Raw genomic sequence first — 27601 nt, 5'->3', positions numbered from 1 at the left:
CTGTGGTCCTATCAAGATGGGATGGGGGACAGTCCAGTTGCACTGTAAGGAACCTGCAAATGTCAATGAAGATGCAGTATTCAATAATAAATTTGTCCATGGCTGAGCCAAGACTTGTTCCTTGAATTGATCTCTGTAGCAGACCAAATACAGGTAGTCCTCAGTTAACAACTGTCCTATTAGCAGCCGTTCAAACTTAAGATGGTGCTGAAAAAGTAGGTTTATGACTGGTTCTCAAACTTAGGATGGTCAAAGCATCCCCACAGTAACGTGACTGCAGTTCATGTGCTTGGCAACTGGCACACATTTATGACGGTCACAGTGTCCTGCAGTCACGATTGCCATTTGTGACTTTCACAGCCTGCTTCTGATAAACAAAGTCAGTGTGGAAGCTGGCAGTAAGTCACAAGTTGCGGTCATGTGACATTGCACTTAACAACCGCTGATGATTTGCTAGACAACCACAGTGAATGTGACATTATAAGTCAGGCGTGATCACATAATGTTTCACCTGATGACCCCATTGCTTAGTGATGGAGTTACCAGCCCCAATTGTAGTTGTTAAGTGAGAACTACCTGCACAGCCTTCACAATCTGTTTTTCTGCATTAAAGTCTTCTCTCTGCTATTGAATTCTGCTACTTAGGTCCCATAGGTCCAGATTGGTATGACAGTACCTTTATTTGTTTCAGCAGATTTGATATGACAGCAGGCAAGAGAACTATGAGCCTATCATTCTCTTTCCATATTATGTTTACTGGGTGGATGGGCTGGAATTTCCAGTCAACTTCAGATTTGGAGCGATAGGTTTGGACTTCTTAATTTAACCATTATTAAATTACTGTCCAAACTCATATCCATGCACTTTACTATCAATTCTGGTTTGCCTCTTTTTGTTTTTCATTCTCATTTTGTCTGCAGAGATATGCATAAGTGCAGTGGAAACCAGCACAAAAAGGAATTCTGATGATTTCCAGCACTCATATTGAAATTATTTTTTTACTGGCATTTCATGAATGTTCATATTTTGTGCATGAACAAATGCACATGCTCAGTGGTCTGAACAATACACAAAAGAGAGATCTACTCCAGTACTCTTTGCAAACAAGATCAGTTGATTCATGGTCTCAAAGTTGGGGGGGAAATTTGTAATAAACCTTACAAGTAAAATTATAGATTACATTTATTCCATGTCCATAATCTTTGAGAGTATCTGTTCAATAAGTGGAATTTCTAGAATAGGCAGTTTAAAAAAAATTATTTTTTATCCTGCCTTTATTATTTTTATAAATAACTCAAGGCGGGGAACATACCTCTTACTCCTTCCTCCTCCTACTTGCCCCACAACAACAACCCTGTGAGCTAGGTTGGGCTGAGAGAGAGGGACAGATTTCTGGTCACCTGTAGAGTTAAAAACTGACTATTGGACATTGCATTTATCTGTTGGCTGAACCCCATGATTCTGTCTTTTCCATGTCCAATGTTGCATCAGGCCTGATCCTGTACCTGACTTTCCTTATCCTACTGTATTGTTAAATTAATCTGAGGTGACTGCAATCATATTTTTTCTTCCTCAGGTCCAAGCCAATGTGGAGAAGTCTTTGACTCTCTTCGGGCAGCTGTTGAACAAAAAGCACTTCCTGTTAACCTTTATTCGGACCTTGGAGGCACAACGCAGCTTCTCCATGCGCGACCGGGGTAATGTGGCCTCTTTAATCATGACAGCCCTACAGGGTGAGATGGAATATGCCACTGGAGTGCTCAAACAGCTTCTCTCAGATCTGATTGAAAAAAACTTGGAGAGCAAGAACCATCCCAAATTGCTCTTGAGGAGGTGAGCATTTGTTTAGGATCCTCTTAGGAAAAGAATTTGTGTGGGTTTTTGGTGAAGTCAGGGTGTTGCCTTTATTTTGTTTTGGGTTTTTTGCAACCATTTTGATCATGGATTTAGCACTAAGATGATAGGACCTTCACTCAGTGAATAGCTTATTTTCATACTTGAGCATTTCTTGAAAACAGAGTGATTGCTATTAGATGGAAATGTCACCATACTGAGCAAGTAGGAGAGACTTTTTGGCCTTTAGTATTTCAATTATGAAGTTGAACATTTATGAGTATGGTAAGAACTTAGAAGCTAGTGTTTAAACTATTTTTATACGCAATATATCTTTGTAAATCAGATATCAAAAGAAGGGTGACAAACAGATTGGAGATGTTTGTTTCAGAGGACAGAGATATCAGATTTCTGTTAAATGTGAGAACAGACACTTGAGTGTGCCAGCAACTCTTTTAAATGAGATTTTAATGTAGAAGTTCTCATTATACACCATTTTCAACAGCATCCACTCAGTGTTAGCATTCTTTGCAGAATAATTCTATGCTTTATTAAACAAACAATGCTTCTATGGGGGGTGGTGTAATCAAGATGACAATGTGATGTAAAAATTAAAAGAAAAAAAGCATTAAAAGACTTGGGAAATGACCATAAGAAAGATTATACAGCATTGAAAGGACAAATGCATGCTTGATTTGCAGTAGTGGCTTACTGCTGTGTTTCGTTTGTTAGCATTTGAGGGATTTTTTTTTCACTCAACAGAAGGCAAACAAAAAGACTTTAGAGCAATTTGCAATTTGCTCTCCCTCCCTTCCAATTTTTTTTTGTTTGTTTTTTGGCATTCTTGCAGGTTACCAATACTCATAGATACTGTATTTTTACAGATTCCCCTAAATCCAGGGTTGATTAATTGTTAATTGCAAATGATGTCTCTTGCAAACTTCGTCCTTCAGTAGCCTTTGTTTCTGTTGTTTAGACTGGTTGGTGGGGAGCAAGCCATATTCTCCCATGGGTCCAAAAGGGACATATCCTCTTTCTGCATGCAATGCATCAGACCTCTCTTTGCCATGTCATTCTTTCCCAATTGTTTCTTCAAGACTGCTTTTTCAACCTCTAACAAGTGATTTTTTTCAGAATAAAATTAGCAGATTTCCCTGGGTATTGTCTCAACACAGGTGGGAGAAGAGTACATATCAAGAATATACTCCAGTTCCTCTTTGTGTCTGTTCTGCTCCAATAAGTTTTTAAATGTTAGCCAGATAAGTTTACTGTATTATAGTCCAGTGCATATTGAAAAATAAACTAAGTGCAGAACAAAAAGTTATTAAATGTGTGCTATAATATCTATTGTCTAAGTTCCTTTTCTTTGGCTTTTAACAATCTAGTTTTGGAAGGGTTAACTTCCTGATCAGCATAGGCTTTAGGCCAGTTCACTGGTCAAATAGTAGCTCTATTTGTTGCACATATACCAATGTTTGCAAAGAACATTGTCATGCACAGAAGGTAAATTTGTATTCATAAACATGCAATGGACATGTCAAAAAGACCTGTCAAAAAGACAGCAGAGAAAAGGACAGTTAGTTTTGAAGAAAAGGCTTAATACTACCTGGCTTAGTGACAGATTGCTTTAGGCCTAGGCTTAAGTTTCATGTTTTATTCTTAACCAGTGTTTCCAAAGCTTATTTCCCCAGTCTTGATCTTCTAGTCTTTCCCTGTATCAGTTCCCTGCACAGGAAGAGAAAGTTTTATTCTAGAACTTCCTTGGTGCTTTTCTCAGGCCAAAGTATTCCTTTACACCAAGCCTAACAGTCTTAACACTCATATGTTCAATGAAATCTGTATTATAAAATTTAGTCCCATGTGACATATGGACATATAGTTATTAAGCCTTGACTACAGAAAGCCACCTCAACAGTGACAGAAACCTGAATATTGTTAGTTTTACTCAGAGCCAAGTTTATCCCAACAATTGGATTTATAAAACTATCTGGACTATTTTAGGCTCCCCCCCCCCCTTTTTTTTTAAGGACACACATTTTTTCCACACTAGCTTTTCTATCATGCTGAATACAAGCTGTCATTCCTTATCTTATAACCAGGCTGCATACCAGAAGGGAAGGGAAGGGATTTATTTATTTAGAATATCTACTAGTTGGGCAGTAGAAATTAGGTCATTTGTGTTTAAATTTGAATCCAACAAATTCCACTCCTACCCTTGTCGCAACTCACCAGGCCTATGGGCAGAAAACCAAAATGTGGAGACATCATCTTCGTTTAATTCAAGGCAGAAGGTGGGAGTGGGCAGGAAATAACATTTGCTATGTTCCTGTTTTGTTCAAATCAATCTAAACTAGTTAACTGCTCCTTTCTGCCTGATACTCCTTTGTGTTATGTAGACCACTCAAAATCCATGCAGTTTCTAGACCTACAGAATTGGAATTTTGATTGTTTTGATTTTGTTATTTTCAATAACACTCTCTCCCTGTTTCCTTATGGCAATGAAAAGGCTGTTACCTTCTTGAGGTCATTAGCGCTGCTTGTGCTTTTGTGATAATTTGAATATGAAATAGCTGATCTGATGATTAATAGATGGAGCAGTCAAAAAAAAGCATAAATAAAGAATTTCAATCAGAACCACCTGCATTTTTTCATGCTGAATAAATGTGCATAGTTTAAATGTTTGATAAATATGTTAATCTTAATGTTTACAACAGAGACATCTTCATGTCTCTGTTGTAAACACTTGAGCTTCTTAACCCACTGGATGCCACATGAGCTTCTTAACCTGCTTGTCCTTTTGCAAAGGCAAAGTGGTGGTTGTCTGACTTGGTTTTTTTCCAATGGTAAAGGGCAAGAACCAGAAGGAAGAAAGTATCCCTACCGGGGTTTTGCAAGTAGATTTAAGTCCTTTGAGTGTTTCTAAGAAACATGGGTGGTTTTTGAAGAGAACTGGAGGATATCCAGTTCTCCAGATAACAGCCCAGAGTCCCCCAAAGGGAGGAGATGGGCGGGGAGAAATTGAATAAATAAATAAATATCCACCCATCCTTCATTACTCTTTCATACATCTACTTTGACCTTGGTGATTAGCGTTGTATTCTGGGTGGAAGGTTCTGTCCTGTTCAGACTGTGCAGCCAAACAAGGTCTTAAAAACACACTTTATTAAATAACTATTTACAATAATTACGTCCTTGGATACAAAGACTCAAATCAAAAAGCCCAACTGGGCACAACAGGTGGCGAAACAGGACTCTCTCACTGGACAGGAAGGCTGGATACAACTGGAACGCAGTGCTCTGGAACTGACAGATCTCAAACTGGAACGGAGTGCTGGAGCTATTCTGGCGCTGAATCGCTGGCAATCTGGAACTGGACTGGGACTAGACACAGCGACTGGAGCTTGGAGCAGGACTCGAACTTGGAACAAGGCTAAGCTTGGCTAAAAGACTTGGACTAGGCTAAATCCTCAGGACTGGAATCTTGGAGCAGGACTCGGTACTTGGAGGAAGGCTGGGAACTGGACACAAGGCTGGACTCGGCTGGAAGCCCCGGACTCAGCTGAATTCTTTGGGCTGGATACCTGGAGCAAGACTGGGAAAGAGAAGCAAGGCTGGACTTGGCTGGAAGCCCTGGACTGGGCTGGATTCTCTGGGCTGGAAGCTTGGAATAAGGCTGGGAACTGGAAGCAAAGGTGGGCTTGGCTGGAAGCCCCGGACTAGGCTGAATTCTCTGAACTGGAGACTTGGAACAAGGCTGGAGACTGGAAGCAAGGCTGAACTCAGCTGGAAGCCCCGAAGTGGCTACGAACCTAGATCCTGAACAAGATAGTTGTGGAAGTCCAAAACATGGCTGAGTCTGCGAAGGACTGTGGACAAACGGCGGTGCAGGAACCTCTCGGCTTGACTACACTACTGAGGAGCTTGCGGAGCTTCAAGGCTGGATGCAAAGTGAAGGCTGCTGGGCTCGGCTGATGCTGGTTCCTCAGTTGCAGCAGACACAAGATTCAATTCCTCTTTGGAGTGGAGCTCAGGTGCTGATTCCTCTGTGGCCACAGACGCTGCCTCCAACCCCGGTAAGGACTCTTCTTCCAAAGCTGCAAGCTTAGAGGATCGGTTGTCTCCAGCAGCTCGCTCTCTGCACGGCTGCCTTTTATACTGTTCTTTGGCACACTTGGAGTCTCCTGTAGCCAATCGGGCTGCTTTCTCCTGCACGCGCTTTTCGGCTCGTTGTTGGTGCGCGCTGATTGGTGTATTCAAATCCTCCTCAGAAACTTGCCCAATCAGCGCCATGGATTCTTCCCACACTGCTGGTTCAGCCTGGAGTTTTGTTTTCCCAATTTCAGGCTGATAAGTTTCCAATTCCTCCTCTGACACTTTCCAAGTCAGAGGCAGGCTTGGTTCTGACAGGTTCCTCTTAGTGACCACTGGGTAGATCATCAAATGATGCATAATGTAAGTGGTTGCTGTCTTGTTATAGCATTAATAGGATGAGAAATTATTTGTGGCTTTTACAGAGTTCTTCCAGCTGAGATAATTCACTGATATACAAAAGAGTTTTAAATCTGTTCAGGATTTGTCAGTGTTCTGCAGCTACTACCTTTTACTACAATTTTGAACTGGGCGTAGGCTGGGCAGAATTTATAGAAAACTTGTAAATTTGACTTTCTCTCTGCTTTCTATTTCTAATGAATTGATAAAATAAGATGCATAAATTTTGTTCTCGGCTACCCAACATTACTCTGAATATTTGATGATGGGAGATTGAGTTTGTTTTATTCCCAATAGTATATAGCTTATAGGGGGCCTTGTTTACTGGAATGCACTCAATGGGGAATTGAATTAACTGGAATTGGCTGTTAATTAAGATCTTTCAATTTTACATAATAACCTCAGTATTCCTTTTTGTTTTAAAGTTGCTTCCTTTCAAAATTTGTTTCTTAAAGTCTTTAAGATAAATAACTAAAAGGTTTAGGACCTCAAGGGAGATCAGAGAATTCTGAATTTTCCTACCATCATATTTACTTTCTACTTTTCTTATAGGACTGAGTCAGTGGCTGAAAAAATGCTGACCAACTGGTTCACATTCCTTCTGTACAAGTTCCTAAAGGTAAGAGTGCTACATTGTGTGAACCATATTAAAAGTATTGGGGAAAAGGTATGGGGCACTGATTTGTTGGAATCTTTTATCTGTTAGAGTTGACAGAGTATTTGGCTAAAACACTGTGATGTGAATCAAGAAGCCTTAGATTTGGGAGGGCTGGTACTACACTAAGTGCCACTGAGGTTTCATTTTCTGTAAAATAAGAATAACAGTGTTCTCCATCCCTTGTTAAAATCTTTTGTTACAAATGCTACAAATGTTCAGAATATTATTTTAAAATCCTTTTCACTAGGAATAATGGGGGAATGTGAAATATGAAGGATCTGCTTTGATACAAATTCTCTTACTTTAATCTTCATAATACATTGGTTGGTGCAGAGGTATGGATTGTTTAGAATCCATCTGAGGCACTGACTGAAGTATCAGGTTAAATAAAATGGAGCAGCCCGGGCAGTTACGTGTGCCTCTAGAACAGCAAGCTGTACTGGTTGCCGGTTTGCTTCCGAGTCCAGTGCAGTGTGCTGGTTTCGACCTTTAAAGCCCATCATGGCCTGGGGCCGGGTTATCTGAGGGACTGCCTGTTCCCAATTACATCTGCCTGTCCCATCAGATCTGGCAGAAGAGGCATGCCGTGGGTCCTGTCAGTCAGAGAACTACACTTGGCAGGTCCCAGGAGGCGGGCCTTCTCTGCCATGGTGCCTGCTTTATAGAACATTTTCCCCCATGAAGTGAGGGAAAATCCATCCCTGTTGATTTTCCAGAAGTCCCTCAAGACCTGGTTATGTCATCAGGCCTGGGGCTCCCAGGGGACCAATGAGATCTTGAGGTGGCTCCATTACTACTGTTAATGTCTATTCTCTCTTATGCCTTGTGATTTTTAATTTTTTTCAATAATGACTGTTTTCATATTTTCTTGTTTTATAACTTTGTTGTATGCCATCCAGAGTCCCTTTTTTTATGAGATGGGCAGCCATGTAAATTTGATTTATAAATAAATACATACATATGGAGAAGAGAGCTACTGAAAAGTTAAAAAGTTATTTGAGTAAAATAGACCATGAGTTCAAGAAAAAGGGATACTCCCTCCCAAGAAACTGTGGAACAAGGATTGTTGCAGCATGGAATAATTTACAGGATTCTTGTGGTAGTGTTTGGTTCACCTGATGGGAGGTGTTTTTTTCTTTGATAATAATTTACTCAGCACCTCATTACTGTGTGATATAATATCTTCCATTGGTTCAGTTTTCCCTAGCAAAATCGGTAGGTAGGAATAAGATTCAGGTTATCTCAGCAGAGGGAATACCTTCAATATTGCCTGACCTGAAGCCTTAAACTCCTGTATCACTAATGAACTTAAAACTGTAGTTTTCCAGCACATGTTTGTGTTAAAGGAATTTTTTTGCACATGCCAGAAGGAATCCTGGATTAATGGCAGCTACAAATCTGTGCTTGTTTATAAGTCAAAAGTGATGCCTTAGTAGGATCTTGCCAGGCTTTTACTCAGTGAGTTGCTATGGCACAGAGCAGAGCTGCTTTTTGAAGAATACTGTTCCTTGTTAAGATAAAGAAAGCTTGGATGCTTTCCAGAACAAGTAGAAAGCTATGCAAATGGCATGCAGTCACAACTGAGAGGTGCTTAATGTTATTGGTTATAGGCACTTCCCTCCTTGCTTCCATCTAGGGACATCCTGTATCCATGAAAGTATATCGCTTCTCTAGAATGTATAACACTTTGCAAAGGAATAAGAAGAACAGACTTTTGCTTCTCTTTTAACATTTCTTAAGCCCATTGCTGAAGCCAACATATCCTTTTCTAATATTGTTGTTTTAAATTATCCCAACATAACTACACAATTTATTTTATTCTGGCTGTGCTTTTGCATAGTATTTTGCAGGAGCCACGTAAGGGACTAACTTGTTTGATCCTTGGTGATGCAGTCATGGAACATAACTGTCAGCAGGAAGAATGGATGGAAACTTAGCAAAAAAAAAGGAACTTGTTTATATTACACTGCTAGTACAACTACAGCAAATTCTCAGTTATATGTTCTGTATGAAGCTGATGATAAGTTTTACTTCTCCTATAAGGGAGAAATTGTTTAGCTAGTAGTTTTCTCACAAGTGTGCTGTTACCATACTTTGTATATTAAATGTAAAAACCATAAATACGGCCATGACTTATAATTTATTCCATGCTTCAGCATAGGATTCAAGCAAGGGAGAATGAAATCCAGTGTGGTCTGGAAATATGCCTCAAACTGTGTGTGGGATGCTCCAAGAGCTGGTCTGGTGTTTTGTTTTTTTAAAGAAAAATGGTACAGCCCCACTTCTTTCAAAAATATCCCAATCCACTGAACTCCTGAAATAGATAAACTGCATTTCCAAGTTGTGAATTTCCTGCAGATTTCCCCTGATTGCAGTTGTCAAGTTCCAAATCCCAGCTCACCATCATGGGACTATCAGACATGCTGCTGCTACATGGTTTTATTTTCCTGGGAGCCATAGCAAACTAGACAGTTAAAAGAAAGAAACAAAAATCAGATTGGTCAAAAATGGGCCAGCTCTCCTAATACATCACCCTATATCATTTTACACCCTATATAGCTCAGGATTTTCGGTAGAAAAGAGTAATGTTTGCAAACAGCGGCTCCCATAAACAAATATCTAGGAGGTCTGGAGAAAAGATCTCTGCAATAACACTGGGGACACTTATGGAGACATAATAAAAGTCTGTGTTACAGGCCTTGTGGAAAAAGAAAGAGGGAAAAGAAAGAATGATCTCACAAGACTTGGGAACATATGCCTCATCTAAAATGTGGCAAATGTTAGGCAAACTTGTCTTGCCAGTCAGGCAAGTATTGATGTATTAAGAAAGAAAAGACCCACCTTCTTTCCTTTCTCTTTTTTTCCTCTGAGAGATATTAGTGGGTGAATACTGTATTGCAAATATTTGTCAAATAAGAAGGTATAGTTAAGATGTTCAGAATAGGCAAGCAGAATGTCAACAGGTTTTGTTTTTTAATCCCTTAGCCCAAACTTGTGCAAGCAAACCAAGCAAGTAAAAATGTCTATATTTTCATGTACACAGCAGATTTTTGTGAAAATGTGTCATTGGGGGATGCTGGCAGGGCTCTGTTTTTCAGGAGGGTGTTTCTATTGGGTCCATGTCTTTGAGCCAACAGTTACTGATGATCAGAACAGCAGTGCCAAGGAAGGCTTTCTAACAAGTGTCTGACTTTTGATACAGGATGCTGCAGGGCAACCTTGCAGTTATACTCTTGCTGGCTGTTCTGTCATCATATTGGGAAGAATTATTCCCAAAGGTATAACTGTGTAGGACATATGGGATTATTTAGCCCCTTGTGACCACAATACAGTAACATGTCAAGGCATGTGAAAGAGAGAAAAGCTAGACTGCCAGAATAATATATTGATTCAGCCCCACTGAGGGTGAGATCAACATACGTTTCTTCTCTCCCTCCTTTCCTATTTAGCTGTCTGCTGCAGAAAAGGTAGGAATAGGCCAGCGTTGTGAAATAGGCAAGCTCTGGCACTGGTGGTTTTGTTGAGGCCTCAAGTGCCATTTATCAGCCTTCTAATGAGCCATCCTAAGGAATAGGAAAGTGAAACAGATAAAGAGGAGCATTGAAAAATGCACAATATTAGGTGCCTGATGAGCTAAATCTCATCAATAAGACTCTGTGTGAATGTTAGCTAGTGTGGCTCATACTGCTCAGGCCTCCACATACACACAGGCACTCGTATGCCAGGCTTATATGTCCCACTGCTTCCTACAGTTTCAGTTAATTTTTTCTTTCTCTAACCTGGTGCTCTCCACCTGTACTGGACTACAACTCACAGAGGTCCCAACCAACGTAGCTGTTGATTGTGCTACTGAACACTTCTGAAGGGCACTAGGTTGTCAGGTGGCTGTTCTAGAAAAAAAATATGCTTACCAGATTTGGGGCAGTAATCATCAGCACTCCATTGTGTAGACATCAGTATAAACACGACAGCAAGTTGTCAATAGGATTTTTTACCATTATTTTATGTTCTCTCTGGTTCCTTTTCCAGATGAACTGAGTTCAGAACTATGAGCTCATTTTATAAAATCTCATCCTATATTGCTGTAGGATCACCCCTAATCATTTGACATAACAGGATTTTTAGGTCTACGTCCTTAAAAGATTGAACACCAAATTTGATCACCCCAGGGGAAAGTGCTATATGCCTGAACACAGAGTTGAGCAGTGGTCTCTTTGATATGTGTTGAGCAGTATCTCCCTCTTCATTTTTAAAGTGTTACTTCTAATGTTGCTGATTAGCACTTAATCCCTGCTGCTCAGAAAAGGGAGAACGGTTTGGGGCTGTTATAAAATATAGCTGCTTGCCTAAAGATGTCAGGGTGTATTTCCCTGTTTTTGCAAAATGATGGTGGTGAATGTCTGTGTGAGGAAGAAAGTGGGATTTGGAGCTGTAAGCAGCCTAAAGCAGAATTTAGAATTTAAATGGAGGGAAACTCAGTGAATTGCCCTTCAGTGGGTTCCCTTTGTCTTGGATTATATCCCCATCATGCCAGCCTATTATACTTTGCTAGAGGAACAGGCTAATCTATTTATTATTTTAGTTTGTTTGTGAAATATACCTAGTTTTTCAAACAGGGCTTTCCCAAGGCTGCCTATGGTTAGCTATCCCCAAAATGATTATTAAAGCCAGTATCTAAAATGGCCTAATTGGTACCCTGGAAACTATAGCAGGCGCTGAAGCCACAGACAGTTGTGCGTAACTGAACTTAAGACACTAATCTTTGGAACAGAAAACCAGGACCAGTTTTGCCATTCATGCACACAACTTAAAGGCCTCCAGGGAAGCCTGATATGAACAGGGTCAGTGAGGTATGCAACACACTCTGGTAACTATCCTGTTTAGTTAGTATATCTTTCATTAGAGTAGACAAAGCAATTCTGTTTTTTGATGTTGGAAAACTGATTAGAATAGCCAAATGCCAAAATGGGTTATCCAGAGTGAGTCTGTTGTAGCTATCCTTGAATAACAAAGAGCTGGCTAATACATTATTTGCCGTAAGACTGAATTACTGAGCTAAGTTTGGCTTTCCTAGGGTGGACGCGATGGCCTGTTTTCATATGGCCTCATCCTTGTTAGTTTGAAACTCCAATCTGCTCTTTACTAAACTCGTGCCAAGTCCTCCCACTTCCGACTGCAAACAAATACTGAATCCACTAATTCTTACAAAAAGTTCTTTCACTGTTGCATGATGAAGGTACCTCTCCCAAGTACAGTTGAGAGTCAGAAAGCACAAGATCAGTTAGCAAACATAAAGCAATTAACAAGTTAATCCAGAGTTTTAAGAACTTTTCTTATTATTGTCCATGGTGTGATCCATTGTATCTCTCAACCCTCTCTAGAATAAGAATGGTAAATGGGTTAGTCCTCAGAGGTGCTTTTGAACAAGCAATCCACTGCTCTTATGAGCACTTTAAACAGCCCTGATGAAAAGGCAGCCCCAGCAGCCCCAAAGCAATGGATGCAAGGCTTGTCAGCTGACTGCAAGTGGTAGAAAACAATGTGCCAAGAGAACACAATAGACAAACAAGATGTGACCAAGGAGCCATCTTCAATTTATTCTCCGCCTATGTTGCTTTGTGTGGCTGAATGGTTTTCAGAGACCTTTTATGAGCAATCAAAAACTGCCTGGGAAGAAACTTATGTCTTTGGCTTCACCTGAAAGGAGAGAGAAGGGCTAAAATGGGAGTATCTTTCTAGGCTGGAGCATAATTGCCATGTGTGCCTGCTAACGTATGGTCATCATTTGGCTTGTGCGTTATGAGGAGACAAGACAGTTATTAATAAACAGTGCAGCACCCACATTTTTTTTCCCAAGCAGACTTAATGAAGCCAAGTTTGCAAATGAAACATAATTTCAAAGACAGGCGTGTTGTCAGAAGGTCTAGGGATGATGTATGCCTGTTCCTGCTCGTTAGCAGCTGTCTCTTTAATTACTGCAGATGCTAACGAGATGCTAACAGCATATGGTGACAGAGAGAGCAGGCTCACTTTGCACCAAAGTAGAATTTGTTGTGCTAGTGGCCAGCAGAAAAAGAGGGGACTCCATAGAGGTCATCTGGAATGTTGTCTCTGGGTTCCTAACTTCCTGTAATTAGGGCATAAGGAGCTCTTCAAAGTACTGAAATGTTTTAGGGATTAACTACATAGCGGTATTATAGGTCAGATCTATAGTAGTCCTTAACTGTTGAAGTCCATGTCTGTCTTCTCAGATGACAATTCTTGGAGAGTTCACCTCCCACTTTGAATGATTTCTCTGACTCTCAGCCTATTAATTTCCATCTCTTCAGCCGTATTCCTATCTCTCATAAACAATCCAATCTCTTATCAAATACCTCTTACTGCATAATATGGCACTCTTTGGGGCTGGAGTTATACCACACCCTTCAATGTTTCTAATTTTTCTTTCATCTAAGCACTGTGACATAGCACATCTCCCTTAACTGAAATTTGAGTACTTTTTTTCTTATACTTCTGAAAAGCAGGACATAGATAAGGTTGCATGTTTCACAGTGGAGTAGAATTGTGTTGCTTTTATCAGTACAGCGAAGCTGACTATTTGATTATGTATTTGCTTTTTTATATAATAAGAACAGTAGAGAACACCTAGAGAAATGAACTAGGAAATGTAGAGGAAAGAACAGGACGCATTTATTTCAAACCATCAGATGATGGTCTTGTTGACCTCATTACTATCAAATACAGAATCTAGTATGGCTAAAAACACTTTTTAAGGAATAAAAGAAATTTACAGAAGTTAATTGAAATACAGATTAATATAGGATAGTGGAGTAGAGAAATTCACAGCTGAGTTGAGAAATTCAGAGAAGATATTGGAGCTGCAAGTTTGTCTCTGAGCTTCTAGCAATAAAATATTTAAGAGACAAACTGAAAGTAAATCTGCATACCTTAATTATTTTGCCTAGAGATTGCAACCATACAGTAGTGTGAGAAATAGAGAATGATTTGATTTTAGTGGTGTCTGTTCTTTTTCTGAAAGAGCAAGTTCTGGCTCCTGTAAGAGATACATCTTACTGGCAGAGGAGCCCGTTGCCTGAGGATCAGTTGGGCTGTTGCTATTGTCCTAACACAGTTCTTATTTCCTATACATGCCTTGTGTGGTCTTTATTATTATTATTATTATAATATGTATTTATTTATTTAATTTTATCCCACCTTTATTATTTTTATAAATAACTCAAGGCGAACATACCTAATACTCCTTCCTCTTCCTATTTTGTATCTCTGAGAATATGTGTAGTATACTACCTACAATAGTACAAATAATTTAGAAGCTGTTCAATCGTTTTTATCTTTTACCTTTTTTTAAAAAAAAGCCCAAAGCCTCTTCAAGAAGCTTGGAACTGAGGCTCTTAATATGCTTTCAAAACCAGGCCAGGTTAGGGCAGCCATCTTTAAAGCCTTGGGAATAATAGACTGCACAATTTGAAAGCCTTTGCCAGAAACCATGCTTCCTAGATTCTCTGAGGATTTTAGCCATAAAGAACCCACAGAAAATACAGCCTTCAAATAATTGTGTATTGCTCTTAACTTTAAATCTCTCATTAAATCAAAATTTCTGAAAGAGTTTCATTTGAATTTAAACTATTGGATCCCTAGCTTGGTTTGCCATTATTAGTTACAATCCTTGTAGCTCAATGACCTTCAGTGAAATTCTTGAAACTATTGTTTACATACAAGTTTTTACTGCCTGGTTTGTAAAGTACATCTTGTAACTGTTACAGACACACACACACATACACAGTTCAGTCAGGGATTGCATATTGCAAATAATGATTTTTTTTCTTTTCAAAAGTTCAGAGTAAATAAGCAGCTGTTATTTTAGATGAGAGATTAACAAGAGAGATCATACCAAAGCAAAATGAGCCACTTCTAGAGGCAATATTGAATTTAATAATTAACAAAATCCTGACCTTGCTCAATCCTGGTCATTTCTGTGTATGTACTTTTTATCCTGCAGCAAGCATCTTGTAAAATAATCATTTAACTGAAGCATGAAATCATGGCTAATAAAATCAGCCTTTGATGTAGATTCTTCTGAAAGGCAAGAATAACAATTACTGTATTTCTCTTATATATACAGGGTTCTTTGGAAATGAACCCTAGATGTTATATCAGATGCCCTTCTTTCTCTCCTTCCTTTCTTCAGGAATGTGCAGGTGAACCTCTGTTCATGCTGTATTGTGCCATCAAACAGCAGATGGAAAAGGGGCCTATAGATGCCATCACTGGAGAAGCCCGCTACTCCCTGAGTGAAGACAAGCTCATCCGGCAACAAATTGACTACAAAATGTTGGTTAGTAACAGTGGGAATTCAACTAGGATTGCTCCTTAGCCCTTCTGACAGCCCTCTGCTAGGGAAAAAAACACTATTGAACAAGATAGTTATTCCCTACTTCAGGACCAATAAGAGAAGATGAAGTAATATAACAGGAGAAGTGAGAATATTCTCTAATCTTTTATAGATTAGTCCAGTGTTTCTTAAACTTCTCTTCTTTCAGGACCCTTTCCCACTTTAATATTATGGAGGACCAAAAGAGCTTTTGTCTGTATAAGTTATATTTATCGATATTTACCATATTTAGAATTAAAATTGATGAATTTGCTGCCGCTTCTAAGAATTGTTTGATGGGATTTTAATGCTGTATTATTTTTCAACATGGGCTGGCAAATAATTTTCATTTCACGGACCCCTCAGAGGGTCTTGGGGGACCCCCAGGGGTCCTAGGACCACAGCCTCAGTGGGCCATATATACGAGTTCTTTTCTAATATTAGTGTTAAATATCTTCCTAAATCAAGGGGAAAACCCCCTTGCTATGTCCCACATATAAGAAGCATACTATTTTCTTTTCTAGGAATATGAACCATGACAAATAGAGATACCATGTTTAAGTAGTATGTGCACCTTTCTTGGCTAGATATAGATGTGTAGACAGCTGCCTTTTACTAGGTCAGGTCATTGGCCTATGTATTCCAGTGTAGTTGACTCAACACTCCAGGCTTTTAGACTGAAGATTTTCCTACTCTACCCAGAGATGCCAGGAATTGGACTTTGAACCTTAGGCGTGCAAAGAGGTGCTCTATGTCTAACCTATGATTCTCCCTATTATTTTCAAATGAGAACGTTCTGCAGCAAACTTTTCCCCCAGATTTCCTTCCTAATGATAGAGTGGAGTGATGCATTTCAAGACAGCTTAATGACAGCCCTTCCTGTTGTCCATTTCTTCTGAAGACAGCTAGAGTGTCATGCAGAGCATTCCCTCACACAAATGTATTTATATTTATTTTATTTTTAAAATTTACATGATGTTCTTCAAAACCAAGTTTCAGAGTACAAAAATGTTTGAAACTAAAGCAATCCTTAAAAATAATTCAATCTTTCCTTTTATATAGACACTGAACTGTGTGAACCCTGAAAATGAAAATGCTCCTGAAATCCCAGTCAAGGTCTTGAATTGTGATACCATCACACAAGTGAAGGAAAAGCTGTTGGATGCTGTGTACAAAGGAGTACCCTATTCCCAAAGACCCAAAGCAGGAGACATGGATTTGGGTGAGCAGTGGTTTATTGTGTGGTCAAAGGAGGCTAAACAGTGGATTCATATAACTAAGGCATCAGGGCTATATAACTCCTACCAAAAAAAAATATGCTTCAGGACACTTCTTTTTAATTCATTAAAGCAGCTGCATGCTTTGCCAGGCTCATGTGGCTGCTTCAGAAGCTGCTCTTATCTTTGTCCACATGTATGTATGTGCAGCCATTTTGCTTTCTTTTTACCACAACCCTCTTCATGTGACCTTCTATACCTGTTGATAGGTACCTCCGTGCATGTTCTAAGGCAACATTGTAAAACTATCCAAGTTGATGGTAGTTGGAAGCTAGTAACTCAGGGTGAAGAGGCAGAGACTGAACAGAGCCAGGGATTTTTTTGCAGCTTAACTGATAGTATTTTGATAAGTGAATCTGCTCTGTATTAGGAAGAATAAGCAAGCATGCAAGAGCTACAAATGGGCATGCATGTTTCCAGAAGAGCATTTATTTATTTATTTTTCCACTCATCCATCCAATTTCTGGGCTGCCCGACTCCAACAACGACTCTGGGCAGTTTCACTCAGTTAAAAATTGAAAAAAACATTATATAAAAAATGCTCAGAGGGAACAATGAAAAAACAATCCCGCATATCACCCCCCAACCTGGAGGGCCCCTAACCCAAGGTCTGAAGAAAGAGTGGGGGCGCTCTTTGGGGGTGCTCTTGAAGGCAAGTAGAATGGGGGCCAAGCAAATTGTGAGAAGGATGCTGTTCCAGAGGGCAGATGCTGCAACAGAGAAGATTTACTTCCCAAACTACTGAATCATTTCCTGGAAAGGCACTGTCTGGAAAAGGTTCACCATTATTCAGAGGGAAATGGAACATTCTGGAGTTCTCTGGAATAGTCTGTTCCCATTTTGCATATCCCTAGTATTTTCTTAGCATACTCTGAATAGAATTAGGCTCTCTAAGGGGTAGTCAAGGATCAAACTATGCATAATAGTGGCAATATCACCAAATATATTAATGATAAATCACCTATAAGGAATAGATTTTATTTTGTGTGATTGCAGTCATCAATTAGATTACAAATGTCCTTAGCAGAAATAATTGTAAGAAAACAGTAGTACTTCAAAATGGCTGAAATGTGGAAACTAGACCCATTGTATAGCAGAATTAGCAGGAAGATTAACCAAACTGGAAAAATTGTTTTGTGCCTTGATTGCAATGATAACTTTGTTCTAATCTACAACCTCTAATCTCCAAAATAAAACATCTTCCCAACCCTTATAGGGAGATAAAAGAAAACCACCTGTCCAGGGCCCAATGCTTTTGTGGCTCTTTTGAGTCTGGGTTATCCTAATTGGGTACAGTTTAAAAAAAGTACCTGCGACAGACAGAAGCAGGTTTGTTGTTTAAAGCTGGATCCAGTAATAAAAACAGTGACAGATTGGTTGGGGATTCTCCTTTCTGAAATTTACCATCCCAAAGTCTTTCTCTCAGAAATGAGCCCATAAACCCACCTTTGGGGAGAAGCTATAGACATAAAAGTGGGCAAGAGGTGATTCAGTGTTCCACACCTGAACAACTTTTTGCTCCAAAACTGAAGCCCTCACACTTGAGGCCTTCACTGGGTAAACCTAGGTAAAAGCTCATAGGAATGTGTAGCTTGAGACTGATGCTACTTGGTATGCAAGGAAGGTCATCTTTCATTCTTAAAATATCAGCACATGCTGATTCTAAGTTAGCATTTAAAGGATCTTCATGATAACAGGAAGGAATAGGGCTCCACATGTAATATCTGAGAAATGAGGAGAACAGTAATTTCATATGAATAGTCAGAACAGAGCACTGAACCAAATATTTGGAGGGGGGGGGATGACATGCTGTTGAGATAGTAGTGCTTGTGATCACTAAATATGTAAGGCTCACAAGAAGTAAAAGTAGAAGGTGGTTGAATAAGTTAAGGATATTCTTGAAAATTCCCCAAAATGGGTTATGGAGTTGAACAATATGAAGCTTTGGGTAGGTGGGTGGGTGGGGGGCAGGCAGGGGGTTGCCTTTGAGTCACTCTTTGACTTCTGGCAACTACATATCTGAGTCCCTGCAGTTTTCTTGGCAACAACTTCAGAATTGATTTGCCATTGCCTTCTTCCTAAGAGTGGGAGGCCCAAGTCACCAAGCTGGCTTTGTTCCTTAGGCAGGAACATGGTCTTCTGGTGTCTAGCCTGGTGCCTTTAACCACTACACTAAACTGGCTCTCACGTGAAACTGAGAAAGGAGAAAATGGCCCTGTTACATCACATTCCAAACACATTTTCCTAGCATAACTGCTGCTAACTACAGCAAGACCATAATGGGGTTTACAGCGGGGTATGGCTTTTTAAAATGGCTTGTGCCATGCCTCATTCACATGCTCTCCATGCCTTTCATTCTGTGATCTGTCCAAAGTGAGCACGATCCCCAGTGACCCCATGCCCTTCTCTTCCATCGGTGCAGAGTGGCGGCAGGGCAGGATGGCTCGGATAATTCTTCAAGATGAAGATGTCACAACAAAGATCGACAATGATTGGAAAAGGCTCAACACTCTAGCTCATTACCAGGTGTGGTTGTCCTTGGGTTTTCGCCATAGCGGTGGCAGAAGAGACCTGGCATCTGAGCACAAGCTCATCCAGTTTACTTTGTGTATGAGAGATGGATACTGATAATGGCTCTTCTCATTCATTTTCCTATTGGATTACTATTGGTGGGAGAGAATAGGATGAAGTCCAGGCTAGGTTCTGGTGTGTACAAGTGATAGGTATTAAATTGCAGTAGTGGAGAATGTACGTAGCTCAGGATTGTATTGTTGGTTTCTTGGTGTCCTCTGAGCTTGCTTTTCTTCTTGCAAACAATTCATTACCAGGCTAGAAAACATCATCAGTGCAGAGATGATGATGATGACTAGCCTAGTAATGTTTGCAAGAAGAAAACCAAGCTCAGGATACTAAACTATACATTGAAAACATTGGGTTTGCAGGAAACAAAAAGAAAGCTTCTAGCTCTTAAGTTTAACAAAAGAAGCATTAAAGTTATGTGCAGAATTGTTCTCTTTCTCCGTATCCTTCCTGACAAGGCCTGGAAGAATCCATGTGCTGCCCTGTATGCTTTGTTTTCGATCTGTCCACCACAAACAATTGAATAAATATGCTCTAACAAAGCAAGAATAAAACAAGAACAGATTTTAGACAAAGCTCAAAAGCTCTCTTTTTTTCCTGCCAGGCAGATTTTGAAGGAGGTAAAAATCAGGTCAGATCTGGGAATCCCAAGGAATGGAAAATGGCTTTTACTGAGAAGAAAAGAAAGGTTGATTTAAAAACAGATTTCTGATGCTTGTGCTTACATTGTGAGGGCATACACTATCCATCTTCTCAAATTTTCTAAGAGGCTCTGAGAGTCCACTGAACAGGGAGTTAAAACTGTTATTTCAGCTACCTTTAGTTAGGAGATCGTGTTGCTGGAGTGAGAGATGGAGAGGTTGTGGATCCGAAATCCTCCTTCAGTCTTAACTTTGGCAATATTCTCTAGGTAACGGATGGTTCGTCTGTGGCCCTGGTGCCCAAGCAGAACTCTGCCTACAACATTTCTAACTCCTCCACTTTCACGAAATCACTCAGCAGATACGGTGAGTAAGTGAGAAAACATCCTTGCCTGTTTACTGTCTAGAATTCAGTAGCAATCTGGGAATTAAAAATGAAAGTCTTCCTAAGTTAAGAGAAAACAGACTAAAAAGGATGCCATGTTGCAGCCAAGCCTCTTCTGATGACTTTTGCTTTGGTTTTGCATGACAAAATTGGCCTAGGCCCATTTTATAGTAGTTCAACCAGCTGCTCCCAGTTAAGGCTTTTGCCTCTGATTATTTCTTCTTTAACTTCTGATCATTTGCTTTATCCAATTTAGTTATACTTGCAAAATGTGTATTTCTTCAGTGTGCTTTCTTAGTTAAAGTCTTTGACAATACAGTAATAATTACTTGGTACATGATTAAAAGAAGCAAGATATCTATTGTAAGTATTAAAAATATTTGCTGAGAAAAAAATAGTCATTTATTTAGAACTGAAGTGTACCTGCCAGTAGGCCTTGAACTATAATGAGCTTCCTTCATTATTCATCAGATCTGTAGAACCTTTGGATGAAAAAAATAAGTCACTGATCTCTTTTTTTCTAGGGCCAGTTAGTTCGTTAATGAAGTTTCATTGACAGGGTAGCCCAAAACATATCATATTTCTTGATGGTATGACAGGCCATGCTGCAAGTTAAGTGAGGTGGAGGGAGGACAGCAGAGGCCAAGAGTCAGTGAAGGAGGGAGAGGCAGTTGCCATTATATGTGGTTTCCTCACAGAGAGTATGCTCCGGACAGCTAGCAGCCCTGACAGTCTCCGTTCCCGGACCCCCATGATCACACCTGACCTGGAGAGTGGCACCAAGCTATGGCATCTGGTGAAGAATCATGATCACATGGATCAACGAGAAGGTGATCGTGGCAGCAAGATGGTCTCAGAAATATATTTGACTCGCCTGTTAGCTACTAAGGTAAATCAGAATGGCTCCAAGATTTGAGTAGCGGAAAAGTTTGCTAACATTTCATCATGCCATGGGGTCAGTCCTCTATCCTGTTCACCTTTTTTCCTGTATCATTTTATATACTTACATGAATTATATGCATTGCACCAGATTCTAGTTGTCATCTGGATAGTCATCTATCGGGGATGGTGCAATGAATCCTGCAGTGTGCAGAGGACTGAACTTGATGACCTCTTAGTGCCTTCCAATTCTATGATTCCATGTTCCTGCTGTTGGGTTGCAGCAGCAATTGGAATCCAACTTAGACAGTTTCTTTCCTCCGGTGTCCATACCTGATCCATAATCAAGAGATGAGTATTAGTAAAAACAGGATCTAGCCATCCTGCAGTCCTTGGCAATATGAGTTTTGTATCTTACAACCCCCACTAAAATGTGCCTTCTATGTATTAATGTTACATATGTCAAATGAACTATATATTCAGATTTAAATGATTTCAGGTTAAATCTAAATATTAGCAGACTATCTCTAGAAAATATTTAATTTCCTTATTAAGGAAAATCTGGACTGCCTGCTGATCAGAACTTTGAATATATATTAGATTCCTTGCATTGGGGAGCAATGTCAACTTGCCCCTAAAAATGTTTGGTTTTTCCAAGGGGATCAGAATGCCTGGAGAGATCTGATCCATTCACATCTAATCTTTCCAAACAGGAGGATGCTAATATTTTGTCCAATGTGATCTGTTGGCATTTCCCAATACTAACAAGCCACAAAACTATGCCAAACTTCACCACCATTAATACTTGCTATGTGTTTGAAAGAGCTGGTAGGGCTTGAGGAAGTCCTACTTAAAACCTTAAAAGCCATTACCAGTCAGCCTGATTTGACTTCTTGTAAGCTATCTTTCCTTGCACCATTTCTAGGATTGTTCATACAGTTTCTCATAAAAGGTTACAAAAGGATTTTGTTGTAGTTTGTGTGAAAGGTGTTTAGCAGTCCAGAAAATGACTAGTTTCAGCCTTCAGTTTACTGCATAAAATCCTCTTCAGATGTTTACCTGAATTTGTGAGAGCTTGGAACTGGTAAGGGATATGGAGAACCCTGTCCCCTACTCTCCCCAACTTCTGTGCATTTAGCTGGAAGGTCTGAAGGAGAGTTGTACTTATTTTCAAGGTAGTGCAAATACAAGTCCTCTTCAGATCTCCTGGTTGAACCCATGGAGGTCAAAGACAGCCCAGTCCCATCCTCCATACACATATCCAGGTATAAAGAGAGCTTAATGGAGTAAATATCAGCCCCTCTCCATCTTATATTTCAGATAATAACATGCAGAACCACTGGCTTTTTTCTGACCAGATATAGTTGGGGAAGGGAATGAATTATAGTGGTTCATATCTTGCTACATTAAAGCTAACACAATTAATGCAGTTGTCAATGCTGGCTGCAACTGGTGGGCATTGGAGTTCAACAACCTCTGAACATCCACACATTTCCCACCCTTGTTTTATAGCAATTAAGCATTCTTTTTTAATGATGCTGTGTTCAGAATTTCCCCCCAGTTCACTTGGTATCCTAATCAGCCCATTTGCTGCTACCCTAACCCTATCAAGGTGCCCTTCTTCCAGAGTTGCTTGGTGGTTGAAGTGCCTCTGGTTTGCTGAGTAGTCTGGCATCACTCCTTTGATCTCATCACCTCTCATTTCTAGCCTTTTTATATCTACTCTCCACTAAAGTTGCAAAGATGAGTTTTGCACCCTGGCGGTTGACAGAGCAAAATGGGATTCCAGCCTCTAGTTGCTGTAATCATTGATTTCTCCTGCGCTCATTGTTCATACACTTGATAGTCGCCCTCATTTTACCAGTATTCCGCATCAGCAAAAACCCAAGCAAGGGAGTATTAAAAGTCCAGTGGCTTATGACATAAACACTGAATTGCTCACAGGTAATTGCTGCACTAATTCCTGATGTAAATCAAATGGTCAGTATAAGATTTGTATTGGAACAAAACAAAATAGTACTCTGTTGTCAGATTCTGAAAAATCCCTCACTAACTGCAGGAGCTGAATTCAGCTCAGCTGAATCTATCCTAGCCAAATCATAAATCACAGTAATCTGTAAGAGGAATGTTGGTTGCTGTGTTGCTATTGCTTCACTTGTACAATTTTAGAATATATATACCCTGAACATTCCAGGGTATTGTTCACTTCTCTGAGCAGCAAAAATTATCTAAACAGTGTTAAACCCTCCCTCCCTCCCTTCCTCCCTGGCTTCAATTTTTCTCTTGTATGTCACTCAAAGCCTTTGTCGTATTTGGTTGGTTTACAAATATACAGGTGGCCAATAGTTTGAGCACTCCATCAGAAAGCCGAAGTTGGCTGTCCTTGCTCAGATTCTTAGTAAGAGAGAGACTGCTCCAAAATTCTTTCAGAATTCTAACTCAGATCTTTCTTCCTTTGTCTCTCCCTCTGAAAGCAGTCCCTTTTCACAGGGAAATACCTGAATTATCTCAGCCTGAGGAAGGAGAGGAATATATTTATACATTATATGTATAATATATTTAAACATTATTGTGTGTGTGTGTGTGTGTGTGTGTGTGTGCGTGCGCATGCATGCATGCATTTTAGGTATTTTCTGGCTGTTCAAGAGCCACCGTTTTTGAAAAGCACTTACCAGCCTTCTTAGCAAATTGGCCTTTGCAGCTTCGTTAGGACTCTAAAAGCAGTCTACAGCTCCAGTTTCTCTCCTATACAATCTTTTCGCAGTTTTACACCACTATTCTTGCTACCTGTGTTGTATGTTTTTCAAACTTCAGTAGCTGGATTCTACATGAGATGAGAAATGAGAGGATTATGGGCTTATATCTCTCCTCATAAAAAAAAAATCACTGTCTTGGAAAGCCAAGCATGGAACTATTCTGGAAAAAAAAAGTGATCCTGTAGTTAATTGAACACTGAACTAGAACTCTGAAATGATCTGAATTGTTCTCTGTAAAATCATAATATTTCACGTGTAAATTGTTAAACTGAAGATTTGTATAAAACTGACAGGGCATATGAGCCACCTTAAATGAATGGATATGACAGGGGTGTCCACGGAGTATGTTAAAAACTCAGGAGGGTGGCCACAGTGGTGCAATTGAAGCTCTGCCTGTTTCTTATGTGCTTCATTCCTTCCTCCCTTAATGGTTCTTTCATACCTTCTCCAAGTTCTAAATCCCTTTACAACAGCCCAAGAAAGGCCAGTTTTATTTCATCCATTGGTGACACTTCAGTTTCTCATTTCAGAACATGTTTTTAATACCAGTGAGATCTTTAGTCCTTCTAAGAAGAGAATGCCTTCATTCTATTGTCACTGTTCTGGTTGTGTGTGTGAATGATGCATTAAGCAATGCGGAACAAATACTCTCCTTTTTTGTGTCTAGGGAACTTTGCAGAAGTTTGTGGATGACCTTTTTGAGACCATCTTCAGCACAGCCCACCGAGGGAGTGCCTTGCCTCTGGCCATCAAGTACATGTTTGACTTCCTGGATGAACAAGCTGATAAGCACCAGATCAATGACTATGATGTCAGGCACACTTGGAAGAGTAACTGGTAAGAAGATGCTGTAGCTCAGCAATAAATTGCATAACTTGCAATGCATAAAGTCCCAAGATCTCTTCCCAACTTCTCTAGGTCAAGCTGAGGAAGAATGGAAACCTGGTGGGTCATTGTGCAGATAAATATTGAGCTAGGTAGATCAGTGGTCTGGTTCTGCAAGACAGCTTCTTATCTAATCTGAAGCTGGTGTGTGAAAAGTTGAGTATAGCTAACAGGAAGATGTTTCTGTCAAAGAGGTCTAATCAGCTTACTGTAGTTTCAGCTTCTCAGAAAATAGATCAGATGCGTTAAAAAATTACCTCAGTCACATAAGAAAGTGAAGCCTCTAAACGTGTTCATGCCTCTTTATTCCCTGGGGTAGAGGAAGCCTCATATATACACTTATTATAAAATGCAGAAGTTGCATTTATATTAGGCTACAATATACAGATCTGCCAGAATGAAATTGCTGTAACTTTGTATTATTGGATGTCATCTTGCTTCACCAAATACTTCCATGCCCCCTTCAGAACCAGATTTTTCCAGGATAATGTGTAAATCACTCAAATCACAATATAAAATAAAATCACAATATAAAACATAGTATAATAATGTGGATCCAATAATGGAAACGTAATCATTAAAAGATCAGTAAAATAATAGGGCTGTGCAGCACTTCAGATTCAAGGCAAAAAGGTGTTTCAGAGCACGTGATGGCTTGGCTGCCACGGAGGGCAGACGCCCCATCCCAGGAAAAGGGCAGCTGCTGAAACAAGCCGCAGGCAGGTGCTGCATTCAGACCTTTGTCCGCTCCAAGGCACCTCTTTATCTTTGCATCAGAAGCGATGCAGAGTCATAATAAACAATAAAAGTGGCAGCTACAGGAAAGTAGTTAAAAACCTTGTATGCAGCATTTTTGTTTATATAGCCGGTTATCATTTGGATGGTGAACTGTGTTCCACGTTTACCTTAGAATGCGATAGGGAAGCTGTTCTCCTCCGCCTGCTGATTTGCATAGCCTTAAACTCCGTCTCGCTATTTATTTCGTGCTATTGGGGATTAACGTGCTCGATGAATAGTGAGAAGCGGCAGGCACTCTCTCTTCGGCTGCTGCCTGGCTGATTTGATCTCTCGGTTCCTTTCACTGTTACTGGGGATAGGAATATACATTCTCATCTCTGGTATTTATTAAATAGAAACCAAATTGCTTTTGTAGTTCAGTAACTGTCAGTAATTAGCAAGGCAGGAAAAGAAGCATTTTTAAATGGAGTTATGAGAGCATTCCACACTTGGAACTGATTTATCACTCGGCTTTCTATATTAAAGGAAATAGCTGCTCTTGGGAGGAGAAAGCGGGGTGGAGAAAGAATCCCAATGATGCCACTCCACAGAGCCCAGGGAGGCAGGCTCCCGCATACTAATGCCCTGGCTTATTTCGTACTGCTAAGTCAGTGTATAGAGTTAATTTCAAGAGATGATTCCCTGACATTAAAAGAAGTAGGTATGACCGACACCTGGATTATATGAATCGGGGGGTTGATATTTGAGACAAATGCAATTATGTAAACCAAACCAAGCCTAGCCTTCATTGAAATAGTACAGATTTTATACCACTTCAGACTGTAAGTGAGGATCAGATGATGGAATTATTTTACCCAAAATAACCCTTCCCCAGAAGAGCCTCCATGGTATGCTGGATTTCCCTGATGTATAGAAATCTTTCCAGTGAGAAGTGAAAAATTAGGTGGCATTCTTTATGCTATGCTTTGAAATTTGGTCATCCCAACTTTCTCCGTGTAAAATAGCTTGAGTTTTCCCAGTACTTTGGATTTCTTTTCTTCTTTTTTTTTTGCCTAGCAGGTAAGAATTCCAATAAAACAGGTAAAGTATTATGACCCCCACCCCCACCCCAGTAACATTGTTTTGTGAAAGAAGACATGAGTTATTTATTTATTTTTCAAATTTATATAGCTGTCCATCTCACAAACAAGCGACTCTGGGCAGCATACAACAAGCTAAAAACAATCAATAAATACATTAAAAATATTAAAACCCAACTAAAACAAAGAATGAAAGATGGAGGGATGTTAAAAATAAGGGAGCCACGTCACTAGTTCACCTGGAGTTATCTGCAGAAACAGCACAGCCATCTGCATTGTGCTGGTTGCCTCAGTTAAGAGATAAATAAATGCCGCGCTGAGATGGATCAAGAAGGTATTTGCCTTTCCTTTAATTATAGTTTTTATTTCTTGATAGAATTTAGTCTCAGGGGGCTAATATAGGATACAAGGGTTTAATAAAGGGCAGAAAGCTTGGTGAACCCTGACATTTACCAGTAATTCCAAAGGGTTTAAGAAGAGCATGGGGAAATAATAGAAATGTTGACATGTACTGATAAAATCCCAAGGTCAATATGAGTGACTTTGACAAATGTACTCATGCTCTATTCTGTGTCAGAAATAATAGAATTTACCAGGGCACAATTTTGGGTATTTAACACGTCCCATGTTTCTCATATTCACTGTTATTTTTCAAATGCCAAATGCCTTTAAAATTATTTATATATTTATATTTACATATAAAAACGTTTAAGAGCCAGTTTGGTGTAGTGAAGAGCCAGTTTGGTGTAGTGGTTAAGGCATCAGGCTAGAAACCAGGAGACTGGGTTCTAGTCCCGCCTTAGGCACAAACCTAGCTGGGTGACCTTGGGCCAGTCACTTTCTCTTTGCCCTAGGAAGGAGACAATGGCAAACCATTTCTGAAAAAGAAATCTTGCAGAGAAGACTGCAGGGACTTTTCCAGGCAGTCTCTGAGAATCGGACATGATTTAATGGATTTAAAAAATAAAAACGTTTATAAATAAATCCTTATAGAAATGTACTGTATATCA

General features: G+C 39.8%; 1 protein-coding gene across 2 annotated transcripts in view; it reads left to right on the top strand.

The window, feature by feature from the left end:
* The window catches only part of PLXNA1 (plexin A1), a 332347-nt gene that overhangs the window by 289125 nt on the left and 15621 nt on the right, over window positions 1–27601 (top strand). The window contains exons 21-28 of one of the 2 annotated variants that reach the window (XM_063291689.1): window positions 1577–1833; window positions 6874–6940; window positions 15189–15335; window positions 16434–16593; window positions 19071–19174; window positions 20139–20235; window positions 20971–21143; window positions 24557–24726. In XM_063291689.1, coding sequence (XP_063147759.1) covers window positions 1577–1833; window positions 6874–6940; window positions 15189–15335; window positions 16434–16593; window positions 19071–19174; window positions 20139–20235; window positions 20971–21143; window positions 24557–24726 — 1175 coding nt within the window. Of the gene's footprint in view, window positions 1–1576; window positions 1834–6873; window positions 6941–15188; window positions 15336–16433; window positions 16594–19070; window positions 19175–20138; window positions 20236–20952; window positions 21144–24556; window positions 24727–27601 lie in introns of both variants that reach the window. The other variant, XM_063291688.1, reaches the window with a different exon arrangement.

The sequence above is a fragment of the Candoia aspera genome, chromosome 2 (assembly GCF_035149785.1).
Source record: "Candoia aspera isolate rCanAsp1 chromosome 2, rCanAsp1.hap2, whole genome shotgun sequence".
Lineage (NCBI taxonomy): Eukaryota > Metazoa > Chordata > Lepidosauria > Squamata > Boidae > Candoia > Candoia aspera.
The sequence above is the reverse complement of the archived record's forward strand: the minus strand, read 5'-3'. Positions and strand labels throughout refer to the sequence as shown.